Source organism: Mirounga leonina, unplaced genomic scaffold (genome assembly GCF_011800145.1).
Source record: "Mirounga leonina isolate KUSES-001 unplaced genomic scaffold, KU_Mleo_1.0 Mir_53, whole genome shotgun sequence".
NCBI lineage: Eukaryota > Metazoa > Chordata > Mammalia > Carnivora > Phocidae > Mirounga > Mirounga leonina.
Window position 1 is genome coordinate 90530409 of NW_023270807.1, and position 13072 is coordinate 90543480.

The following is a 13072-nucleotide window of genomic DNA, read 5'->3' on the forward strand; positions in this document are numbered from 1 at the left end:
GACTCCCTGCCGAGCAGAGAGCCCAATGCGGGACTTGATCCCTGGACTCCAGGATCATGACCTGAGCCCAAGGCAGTCGCTTAACCAACTGAGCCACCCAGGCGCCCATAATTACTGATTTTAAAATTGTATAATATAAATGGCAATTCACTCAAAAACCTGTCACATATGCCCTTAATATGAATGTACTCTCCAGAGAGCATTAAAAATAAACCACTACAAAGGTTACTAAAAAGTTTTCTGTGATTTTTAAGTGTTTCTTGGTTGCAAAATTAAAATTTTTAGATCTTCCAAGTAAGAGGTTTTAAAAAGTTAAATTAGACACTGTTAAATTAGAAGGCTGTTGGGAAAAAAACAAACAAAACACTTTTTTTTTTTAAAGATTTTATTTATTTATTGGATAGAGAGAGAGCACAAGTAGGCAGAGTGGCAGGCAGGGGGAGAGGGAGAAGCAGTTTCTCCTTTGAGCAGGGAGCCTGCTTCTCCCTCTACCCCTCCCTGCTGCTCGTGATCTCTCTCTCAAATAAATAAATAAAGGATCTTAAAAAAAAAAAAGAAAGAAAGAAATCAAGACAATTCTGTTTGAAGAGAAACAGCAAAACACATGTTCGGTAGTTTTCTGTACCTTTAAAACCTTCATTTAATTATTTAACAAACTGAAGCCATAATCTGTTAGGCACTTGGAAATTTCTGCTGATGTACTGCAGTAGTAGTAGTATTTTTTACTTGAAGTAGATATTGATCTTGGAAGCTTTCAGTTGTCAGTTTCCTTTTTGTTTCATGTTCTCCTTTAAGATAGTAAAAATCTAGTAGAGTCTAGGATTGTGAACTGGGCTATTTTAAACATTTTCTTTTTTCAATAACAAACATAAATTTCTTCTAACTCTTAAAAATTTAAATTCTTGTTAAAAAATGTAGAGAAATTAAAATATTGTGCTGTTTTATTAGTGTAAAATCACACTTTGATTCTGTTACGGTATTATCCATGCAGCTTAACATCTATGATCCACAGACACACTAAACCATTAAAGGGAATATCTGCTATTAGCAGTGAATGCAAATTTACATATGTTATCAAAATGTATATATCATATAATATGAAACAAATCCTAAGACATTTTATCATCCTGAATAGGGCACACTTCAGAAGCTCTGTTAATAGGAAAAACCAGTCTCTATGGCCAAAGATTGAATGACAAGATAGCTGAAGGTAAACTAGAAATATCAAGGAATTTCCATTTATTCCGCGAATAATTAATGCCCTCAGAAGTTTTAAAACATTATTACTTGAGAATAATCTCTGTAGCGACTGATAAGCATAAATCTCTAATTGAGAATTAAGTGCATAAACCAGGCAAAAAATGGTGTTTGAGTGTGGACAGTACTCATGTTGTTTGTGGTTTCAACATCTCCCTTTGCTTCTGGGGGACAATTAAGACCTGACTTCACAGCCATTTCCTAAGTTTACATGACTGCTGAGTTAAAATTTCACACACAAAGTTTTTAGGTTACCGGTGAAATTGCTCAATTTTCACCGGGAAAATTATAAAATCTGACACCCAAGTTGACATGGAAGAGCCTGAAAGTACCACGTGACTCCTGGGGAATGCAGATTATGGTTAAAGAATGCCTCATCCAATATAGTCCCTTCAAATCAAAAATTAACTAGGAAGCTCACTTTAAAGATTTCTACAAAATATAGATTTTTTTAATGTAAAATATTAAACCTAAAAGACAAATTGACAATTTAATTTGGTCTCCTTTTGCAAATATTTCAGTCTGTGCTTGAGATATGAATAGCAAGGCCATTCTGTAAATCAAATCAGTGTGAGGTTCTGGCCACGTAAGTATACTGGACACTGTCATGTATTCCTGATGCTATGGCGTAAGAAGGGTGGGCTGTGCCAACAAACACAATATATCCTCCAGGAAAAGTCATCCTGACCCTTTTATTGTTGAAATTAAAAAATAAAAGATACTTAAATACAGGTGAACATAGAGGGCAAAACAGAATCATAAAATTTAATGTTGAATTAAGCAGTGAGCTGAACGTTTGGGTCTCCAAATTGGCTTGAACCCAAAACTGCTTAAAAATGGGTATGTTCACAGTTAACGGCAATTGGCTTATAGGTGAGAGAATGGTCGAAGCTGTTCCAGTTGAACTTCCAGAGAAATTCTCTCTTCAAGAACATCCTGAAAAAGATGCAAAGTTAAGTTATGTTTCAAAGTATATAAAAATGAAGGCACATCTAAGAACAACTCAGCATCAAGAACACAATTTAAATTTGTTAAGACGACGAAGGGAGTCATATTTTAAAAGGATACTTCACTTAGAAAGTAGTTTATGTGTAGGTAGTATTAAAATATGATCTTAATTAAAATCTTTTTCTTATTAAATAAATCAGGGTAATAAAATGTTTCTTGTTTAATTATTAGAAAAGCCAATATTTGCAAATGATGCTATTAATGCATGCATTTTGCATAAAGCCTACCTCCTGCAGTAATAGATGAATCAATTAACACAGATTCTTTTTCCCGGTGATTATATCTGGTCATGACAACTCCTAAATCTCATTTGAGTTTTGGTTTCACAAAGAATAAATTTATTTTGCAATCAGAATTTTTAATCACTGTTGATTTTGAGCAGTCTTTTCACATAGCCAGTGAATCCTAACTCACCTACTTTCTTTTTTTTCTTGGACATGCTGATAGTATTGTGTTTTAACCAGAACTACCTCTTGCTATTTCATATCATACTTCCTATTTTCTGTTCGTTCAAGATAATGAGAAAGGTGATTTTTAAAATAGCTCCTACATACATGTTTCTATAGGCGGCTTTAGTTCTTCAAAAAAAATATGTGCCAACAAAATTTTCATTGTCAAGGTATGGTTCTAGCAAGCTTTCCTTAGTTTTACATTCTTCCTTTACAACAGACCATATTCATGATCATAGAATGACTACAAATATCTTCTTTGATCAAAGAGCTATACAAAAATATCATTCATTCACATATATTTAGCAAATCCTAACATGTGCTAGGTTTTGGGGATAGAAACAAGATGGTTATGAATTTATCTAGGAAGCCCCAGCTGACTTCTGATGTCCTGCCTGAACGTAACACATCCCTCTCTCTTTTCTCTCAAAAGTATTTTGGTTTGGACAACATATATATGGTCACCCTGAATAGAAAAAATGATGATTTGCTCTCAGTGAGTTCATTTTATTAGGACAGAGAACCAAATGTGACAGAGACAGATAATAATTCCAGATAGTGTGATAAAAGCTAGATGAGGGATACAAACAGAATGTTATGGGAACAAACTAACTCTGCATTTATTTTACACTTCACAGACTCTTTTCCCCTCATTTTCGTCATTTACACCCTTGCTACTCAAAGTTGGACCAAAAGTCCAGCAGCATTCCATCATATGGAAGCTTACGAGAAATGCAGAATTCTCAGGTCCCACTCCATACCTAATATGAATCAGAATTTGCATTTTAAGGCAACCCCTGATTAACTGTATACACATTAAGATGTGAGGGCCACTGGTTTACAACATACGAATGCTTAATAATGTTGGTAAACCATAAATGATTCTGGCTAATTTTTATTTGTAGAGATTCAAAGAAATCATAGTAGTAAGAAAGAAAAACAAACCTATTCTTCTCACGTATAAATGATGGGAGTACACATTGGCCATAAGCACCATTTCTACTTAAGGCTTGTTTTTCCTTTTTCACATGCAAAATCTCAACTGTCCCCATCTTCTTTAGACCTGTTCAACTCCCTTTAATAGAATCTGAGTAGTCTTCGATAAAAGGATAAACTAACAATAGTCAAATCATCTTAGAATTAAATAAGAGTGTAGAGAACCATGTATATGATCTTGGAGGTACCCGAGGTCACAACATTTCCTCTCTTGGGTTTCATTATGAAAGTTCAGGAACATTATAGGAACAGTGATGCCATATATATATACATGGCAAGACAGATCAGAATTGAGTATACAAAATTCCTTTTAATATACAAAGATTCAAAGGTATAAAGAACATTTTAGATACACATTTCTCTTGCTACCCAGGAAGTTTCATACTAGCTAACAGTTGCTGGATCATTTCTAAGTTCCAGTTAACTGAGATGTTCTGAGTCCATGGAACTTCCCAAGTAAAGATTCAGAATACCTTTAATTGTTGCTGCAATTCACTATTCAATCTGGCCAAAACTGTGTTGGTTTCCTTATTGCGTCTAATTGATGCCTGAATTGCTTTCTTATCTTTCCCAACAGACCTGAGAAGATAAAGAGGGCAAGAAAACATGACTGTCATTTCTTATCTTTAAATTCTCTCCATTCTTCCCTGCCCTCTAAATCCAGAAAGTAGAGGGAGCATCTTTTGCCTTAATAGCATAGCTCAACCTCACTTGCTCAGTTTCAACGGTCAACCAAAAGTATCTAAGCTTCAGAAGCTTAAGTAGTATTGTTATTGTTTCCATTCTTCTTCTGTAGAATCACCTGAGTTTTAGTTAGTCCAGAGCAGGCATCAGCAACCATTTTCTATCAACAACCACAGAGTAAATATTTTAATTTGTGGGCCATATGATTTCTGCAGCATATTCTTGCTTTTGGTGTCTTTTTCTCTTCTTTCTCTCTCCCTTCTCTTTTTTACACAAATGTAAAAGTCATTTTTAGCTCTCGGCCTTACAAAAACAGGCCATGGGATGAATTTGGTCCAGGAGCCCTTGTTGGCCAATTCTTGGTCTATGACAACCATAGTTAAAATCTTAGTGTTACTCTACACTATTAATTTTTTTAAAATTCTGCTCTAGACTACTGAATCATTGAACACTACATCAAAAACTAATGATGTACTACATGGTGGCTAACTGAACATAATAAAAAAAAAATCTGCTCTAGGGTTTGCGTTAGGTTGTTAAAATGAAATTGGAACTGAACCTGATAATGGAAAGGGGAAAAGTGGGGGAGAATATTATACCTATTCATAAAAGAGAAAACTCTCAAAGAGGAGCAGCTAAGAACCTCTGCTCAACTAGAGAGCTAGTCTGACCATAATTTCATTTTGATACGTTAAGTGCTGTACTTTTTGCTCCTAGTCATTACGTTTGTTTAGGAACAGCTCTGATTACCTAGGAATAGAAGGTTGTGATGCAAGCACAGCAGCTAAGACACCTGTCTTTTGTGTGTGTTCATCAACTTCTGGCCTTAATTCATCTTCTGATTTCAATCTTCTTCGAACAGGTTTAGGTGGTGGAGCAAGAGGTGTGGTGCCTTTGCTCTACAAGAGAAGAGGTCCGTTAACAATGAGCATGTCTTCAAGACAGTCACGGTTACTCAGCACTTTACCAACATCATTTGCTTTCTTTAAACTGCTTATTCTCCAAAATTTAAAAGTCACCTGTCCCACTTTAAAACAGTTTATGTATTTGTAACACAGCTAAGTTAAAATTTCAATGCGAAAGGGTGTTCCTGGTTGACATCACAACTGTGAAATGTACCTAACCAGACACTTTAACATACGCTCCTTGAGGCCTAAATCTGACTCAAAACTGTAATATTCACGATTTAAATATTAACAAGAAAGATGTTCAATATATATACTGTTTAATAAATATAAAAGGGTGTCTCCAGGGGCGCCTGGGTGGCTCAGTAGGTTAAGCATCTGACTTTGGCTCAGGTCATGATCTCAGGAGGTCCTGGGATTGGGCTCTGCATTGCGTTCCCCACTCAGTGGGGAACCTGCTTCTCCCTGTCCCTTTGACCCTCCCCCAACTCATGTTCTTCTCTCTCTCAAATAATCTTAAAAAAAAGAGGGGGGAGAGGAGTCTCCAGAAATATGCATCCATTATCATCATAGGATTCCCTATTCAAAAATACTAAAATATGTCATCTTAATAAAACAATTAATAAAGAAGTAGAAAGCTAGGCAATGCTTTAAAAACAACTAAGATGCACAATAATTGTAACTCTTGAATATGAGTGGACATTTTGTTGGAAACTGTGAATCTTCCCTCAACAGATTCAAATATGGTATTTTGGTATTTACCATAACTTCATTTGATCTGTTAATAAATAAAAATGACAACTGCCATATCTTTGGTTAAGTGCTATTTTTAATTTGTTGCTGTGAGCTGACAAAAATAAAATTCACTATTAAAAAATATCACAGAAATATAGTAAAAAATAAAGTGTCCAGAAAGTAGAATTTAAGCACTCTCAGAAACACATGCTGTAGTAACTATTGGAAATGTCTGGGTGATAACAGGAAAAAAAAACTACCAAAACTTTTCTTTCAATGGAAAAACATGCAAATATCTGTAATTTACTTTAAAATGCAAAAATAGGTAAGAAGGATTGATGCAGACAGACGGATGGACAGGTATGTGATAATGCAAGTATAGTAAAATATTAATGGTACAGTCAAGGTGTGGGTGTATTGATGTATACAACGTAAAATTCTCTCAACTTGACTGTATGTTTAAACATTTTCATAATAAAATGTTGGGGGAAAATTATCCCCAAGACAGTAAAAAAAAAAAAGAACACAGAGTATAACACCCTTAGAGGGTTGGCAATTTTTCTCTATGACACTGAAGACTGCAATAAAACAAATGGAATTTGACCAATAAGGAAAGCGTATTTTCTGTATGTGGAAGAATGTCATCAGCAGATAAATTCTGAGAACCTATGGCATATACTAGATGACAGACTAGCATCTCCTAGAGTTTTTAAATAGGCAGACCCTGTTCTGAGACAGACCAAATATATTACAGTTAGAGGCTTAGATGCTCTGCAGTTAACCTCATTTCTAAGATTTTCGTCATCTTTAAAATCTTACAAACTAAAAGTGATATCATATAACTTTTTATATGTACAAAATAATCAATATTATAGAAGACTTCACGTACCACATTGGCGGGAACACTAGCAGCTGTCTTTTCTTCAATTTTACTATCTGTTTTGGCAACTCGAAGAGAACTTGCAGGATCGGAAGCTTTTTCAACCTAGAGATGAATATATTATCGCTCCTAATTATACATAAGCAGTATATAATTATGCATAAATACATATGTTAACAAATCAGAGAGTAAAATGTTAAGAAAATATTCATTCTGATAATAAGGAATGTGGAAAAACCCCATAAAATGACCATTCTCTACTGTAGAAGGACAGAGAGCAGGGGAGGGCTGAGGATGCAGCCCAGCACTGTTTGGAAAGTTCTTGTGGGTTGGGGAGGGGATACGTCCCCCACAGGGGCATGAGTACCAGCACCCTGTGCACACCTGTGCTTCCCCTCAGGTCCTCCCCTGCCTTCCTGGCGGCTCAGGCCATACCCCAAGTGGCCCCAGGGCTAGGCAGAAAGTTTCAGGTTGGAAGAAGCAGCTAGTAGAAGTTCTTGCCACAAGAACTGAACAGCGTCTTCCAGAACACTGTCTGCAAAGATGGAATCTGGCAGCCCGTAGTCTGCAGGACTAACTCAAGTGACTTACTATCATATGCATGGAGTGTAGCTAGGAAATCTTCACCAAATCACACATCAGATGCAAGCCCCCGGGCAGTGTGTTAGCCATGCCCGGATGGTTGTGTTTGTGTCTTTTCCCGAGACAGCTAACTCCCACCCAGATTCTGATTCTTATTAGGCATTATATTGTAACCAGCAGGTATCTAGGGCCAATTAAGTACTTAAGAAGCACAGACCTAACCAGGGGGATATGAATTCTCTTATTACTCACTGATGTCCACTCTAACATCTGCTCTTTTAGAGCTTCCTCTGTTGATAGACCTGCTTATGAACATAATGTGGGAAGAGTTTCCCAGCAGAAAATTAGATAAGCCCTCGAAAACTGACCGGCAAGACCTCTGGATGTTTCTCGGCTTCATCATCTTGTTCTTCATTGACGTTTGATGCAGCAAATACTTCGAATTGGCTGAAATCTGCAAAATTTGGTTGCTCTGGTATCTGCTGAGGTGAGGTACTAGTGTGAGTGATTAGGCCATCGGCATCCACTGGGCGATGCACTACGGGACCAGGAGCCTACATGATGCGTTAGGATGGAGGAACACACATTTTGTTAGTCTATCACTGTCAGCGACCTTCTTCTTTGAAAATATACTGTAGAGATGCTTTGTTATCTGTAAATTCAGGGAGATGAGCGACGGTAGCATCTAGCTCTAAAAATCGTTAAGTGGAATGCTGAGACACTCAAAAAATTAAGATGACAAACCTTCAATAAGAAAGATACTTTTACAAAATTCATATTGCAAAGAAAGTACATCAAAGGAGAGGGAGGGTCTGGCCCTACTCTCTAAACTCTCCACTTCATCCACATTTTTCTGAATTAGGCTACTGCACAATAGTTTGTGCTTTTAACAAGTTATTTTTTTAAAAAACGTTTCATTATGTTTCTAAAAAGGTTCATTTAAAGTGTGAAAACCACTGCTCTAACTATCCTCCCAACATTTCAGTGTACTTCCCTTCAGTTCGTCCTCCACTCCCTTGCCAGAGCGATCCTTCTAAAATCTTCAATCCAAAAACACAGGTGAGTATGTAACTTTTGACCAAGCACTATGGGAATAATAGTGAATGAACAAATAAGGCTGATGCCCTAATGAAGCAGACCATGCAGTGCAGGGTAAGAGACAAGTACACAAGGACTTGAGACACAGTGTGAGGAATTTGATGACAATGCAAGTACAGGATGCTATAGGAATAAATCTGCAGTCTCTTCCCTGCTTACACCCTTTAAACATTCTCTCTCCTGTAAGAATTCTGTCCTTAGTACGATACAGAGATACTTTGCCCCTTTTCCACCTCTTCAGTCTCATTCCCCATCACTCCAGTGGTACTGAACCAACTCCTGTTCCCTGGAACATGCCAGACCATGTCATTCCTTCTGACTGGAGTACCCTCTCTCCGATCTCTCAAGTCTCTGCTTAAAGTCTCACTTCCTTCATTTTACTTACACCTTTCCAATGTGATTCTTGACTTTACTAGTTAGTCAAGCTGTGCTGAAGCACTTCATAAATACATCTAGCACAGCCCTCCTATTATAATTGTTGTTTATAGGTCTATCTTCCCCACTGGACTGGTTCTTGAGTCAAGTGACCAACTCACTGGGTTTCACAGTTCAACCCAATATAAGTATTTTCGTTGGTACTTTAGATAAATGAAATATTCAAATTTCAGTATCTTTTATGATTAAGAAACCATCTTTTTAACTTCAAATAACTAACTTCATTGTAAGAATCTAACTCAGAAAAATCAAACAAATTCATTCATGTAAAAGGTAGTCAGCCAGTCACATAAAACTATCAGCTATAATCCAGAATCTGTCTTAGAACATACCAGATGGAAACAATTTCAACCTGCCAGGGATGAAGAGGTCATCTTACATTTCCTTTACTGACGGAGTAATATCTCCAGGGAGATGCAGCAAGGGCATGGAGCCTCTGCGAGACCCAGGACACACAGGGACATCTCCTATCTCCCAACCCACTGTTCTCTCCACTAAACCTTCCGTTATCAAGACATTATCATTTGGTCCACACTTTTAAGTTTCTTTCAAAAAATAATCATTATTCTTGACTTTCAAAATAAAACTTAGCTTCCCTGAATAAACTGCTCATTAAGAATGACAAGTAGGTAATTCCTGATCTTCAAAATAATTCTAAACAGAAGCAAACCTTGATAGACAAATACAATTGTTCAGTAATGAATACGTTGGAGAATTACCTGTGAGGGCTGTGGTCTTGGAGGCACTGCAGGAGGATGGGCAACAACTCCAGCCTGTTGTTGTCCTAAGTAAATACACAAGTCGTCGTCTTAGTAAATACATACTTCTCTAGTAGAACAAACTGGCTGAGTGAATGTGATCAAATGATAAAGACTTCTAAGAATGCTTGATAAGTATTGGAAGGCATTTATTATCTTGTAAAACTATCTAGATATGACCTAATGACCAAGCCTCATGGCCTTTTCTCAGACCTCGTATCTTTCCTTTTTTTTTTTTTTAGGGAGTTATTTTATTTTGTAGGCTCCACACCCAGCGTGGAGCCCAATGTGGGGCTTGAACTCATGACCCTGATATCCAGACCTGAGCTGAGATCAAGAGCTGGACGCTGAACCGACTGAGCCATGCAGGCACTCTATCTCAGACCTCATTTCTCTTGTTGTATTGCACAAGGCACTCTTGACATGCTTGTTTCCATAACACTAAACATTCTTTGCTTTCTTCTATTTCTGAATGTTCTTCAGCTATAAAATATGCAGACTTCCAAATTTTCTCTTTGCATTTAATACTTTACTCAATCATTTCTATGTAAATGATTCTCAAATAATACAATCTTTCTTAGCCCACACGTCCAGTGGCCTACTACTACAGCCCCTTTTCCTCATCATTCCAAACCTGTAATGTCCAAAAACAGAAAACATCATCACCCTCTGCTCCTAACTTTTCTATTTTGATCATCATTTATTAACAATAATAACAATAAAACCAGTTATATAAAAATTAAAACCTTGAAGTTATGAGTCTTCTGTCAGCTAACTGAAGACCTATCACCTTTCCCTCCTTGATCTCTCCACATGGTTGTTTTAAAATCTCTTGTGGCATCTCTCAGGTTCCCATCTTTATCATTTTCACTCAAACATATTAAGAAAAAAAAAAATTCCTCTCATCTGACACCTTTTAAACTCAAAATTTTTCTTCAGTTAACTGAAAAATAAGACACAGTGAGAGAAAATAAAATGTTGTGCTCTTTAATGAACTTTAAAATCAAACGATAATAGATATTATGGTTCTTTAACCCCTACCTGTGGTGACTGCAAAGGTCCGATTCATATCTAAAGAGGATGATCTGGAATGAGAAGGCTGAGGCCTTGGAGGGGGAGGTGGTGGTGCAGTATTATCAGGCGACGTTCCTGAATGAGACCTATAAAATTCACCCCGTTACAACTGGTCATGCTACCGGTACTGGAGGTTTTTTCTTTTTAAAGTGTTCAAACTTGGCTAAGTAGCAAAGGATCTTATAGGTGTGATATTTTCTCAAGTAGGTATATAAGTATTACAATGAATAAGGACAGGACTGTTTATGATATGCATTAAACAAGTAATTATGTAATATGGCAAGTAATCTTTTTATGAAGCATAATTATACATTTTTTAAAATTTCAAGAAGTTTGAAAAAAAGTTATTAACATGAATTCAAGGTAGACAGAAACCTAGTAACATTTTCCTGCTCAATTAAAGATAATATTAGTTTGAAAAACCAGTTTCAAAAAAGGGAAACTTTACTTTCAGACATGGTTAGCTTTCACCTTATTTAAAGTTTGAAGTTTGGTAAGCTGAAATAGAATCTGGCTCGGCTACTTGAGGTGCCCATTCCTGCATCCCCACAGGCAATTTCATTATAGTGCTGGCTGTGCTCATGCTGGACCCGCCCTAGAGATTCGTTTTTTTTTTTTTTTTAAGATTTTATTTATTTATTTGACAGAGAGACAGGGAACACAAGCAGGGGGAGTGGGAGAGGGAGAAGCAGGCTTCCCGTGGAGCAGGGAGCCCGATGCGGGGCTCGATCCCAGGACCCTGGGAGACGCTTAACGACTGCGCCACCCAGGCACCCCTAAGATTCACCTTTTTGCCACTAAAGTCTTCTGTAATCTGAAAAGAGTCTCATGGACTCTGGGAATCTGATCCTCACTTATAGGGATAAAAAGGAAAATAAAATCCAAGATGACCGAAGAGAAATAATTATACAAAGAAGCAGTCTTTGACTCTGGAGGTTCTTCCGAGATTCTATATTACTAGTCTCTCTCTATATTCTCCAAGCCCATGGCAAAAGGATACTTAGCACGTATAAAGATGAGGGGAAAAAGATGCTCTGTCCTGCACACAATTTTTAGTGGATGGTTAAGCCCTTGCAGACAAATCCCTTGCCACCTTCACCCTATCCCATACCTTTTTTATTTGTGCCTGAGAAGTTATATGCAATGCAGATCTTTAGGGTAGGTAGGTAGCCCAGCACTAGGGTGTGTGCTTCCAGATGGCATTTTAAAGCACAGAATTCTGTGGGCACTTGCCATAAGGCTATACAAGGAAATCTGTACATTTATTACTTAGACTCTCAACTGTTTACCTACAAACAGGACTGTATTAAAGGGCTAATGCTACTATAGCTCTTTTTAGGCCTTCCACAGAATACCATGGGAACAATAAGGGCTCCTCTTGCTTTCCTATTAAAGTTGGAAAAGAATCAAAATTATTCCCCTTCTATGTAAATCAATAGGTAACCTAAAAGCCTTCAGAGAACTGAAGAATAGAGGAAAATAATTCATACTTGGTTCTAAAATAATTCTTAATATTAAAATGTAACAAGATATTTTAATATACTTTTTATTGACAGAAATACTGACCTTTGATGAGTTACATTGTTTCCAATCTGTTCTGGGTCTGAAGTAAAAGAGTCTGAACTACTGTACCCATCTGCTGATAAATGGAATATATCCTATTTAATAATAATCTTTTACTCACTTTTTACTCTATATACTCTAAACAAATATAGTGACTATTATTTCAAATCAGAGATATTTAAAGACTGGCTAAGAGATTAACAGTTCACCCTAGTGTTATTAAATGTGAAAAATTACATATAAATCATGGCACATTTACACAATGAAATACTACACACAAACAAGTTATAATCTAGAGGAGTAAACACAGGAATAAAAATATGCTTAGACAATAATAAAACTTCCGAGATTAGCCAGATGTTCCCCATTTTTCACCTGAGAAAATATCATTTCCAAATCCTCAAAATCTTATAAAGGAGCAGAGTCCCAGAGGCAAACTAATGGTTGTGACGCAATGACAAATTTTAAAACAGAAACTGAGGGACAGTGTGAAGGAACACTGCTACTTACTTTCAAGGATTATAAATTGGAGGGACTGGTTATTTGGTTTGGCTTCATTTCAAAATGTCTCCCTTTCCTTTTTCGTAGCAAATAACTGAATTGTTTAATTGGTACAGGAAGGATGCTGAAACTAATGTATTTCCATTT

General features: G+C 36.8%; 1 protein-coding gene across 6 annotated transcripts in view; it reads right to left on the bottom strand.

Annotated features, from left to right (window-relative positions):
• Positions 1-1924: 1924 nt before the first annotated feature.
• The window catches only part of REPS1 (RALBP1 associated Eps domain containing 1), an 86589-nt gene continuing 75441 nt past the window's right edge, over positions 1925-13072 (bottom strand). For 3 of the 6 annotated variants that reach the window (XM_034990781.1, XM_034990779.1, XM_034990782.1), the window contains 8 exons: positions 12428-12500; positions 10829-10947; positions 9749-9813; positions 7865-8050; positions 6924-7019; positions 5145-5293; positions 4184-4289; positions 1925-2193 (listed from right to left, as the gene is read on the bottom strand). In XM_034990781.1, coding sequence (XP_034846672.1) covers positions 2125-2193; positions 4184-4289; positions 5145-5293; positions 6924-7019; positions 7865-8050; positions 9749-9813; positions 10829-10947; positions 12428-12500 — 863 coding nt within the window. In that variant the 3' untranslated portion in view covers positions 1925-2124. The other 3 variants (XM_034990780.1, XM_034990783.1, XM_034990784.1) reach the window with 2 other exon arrangements.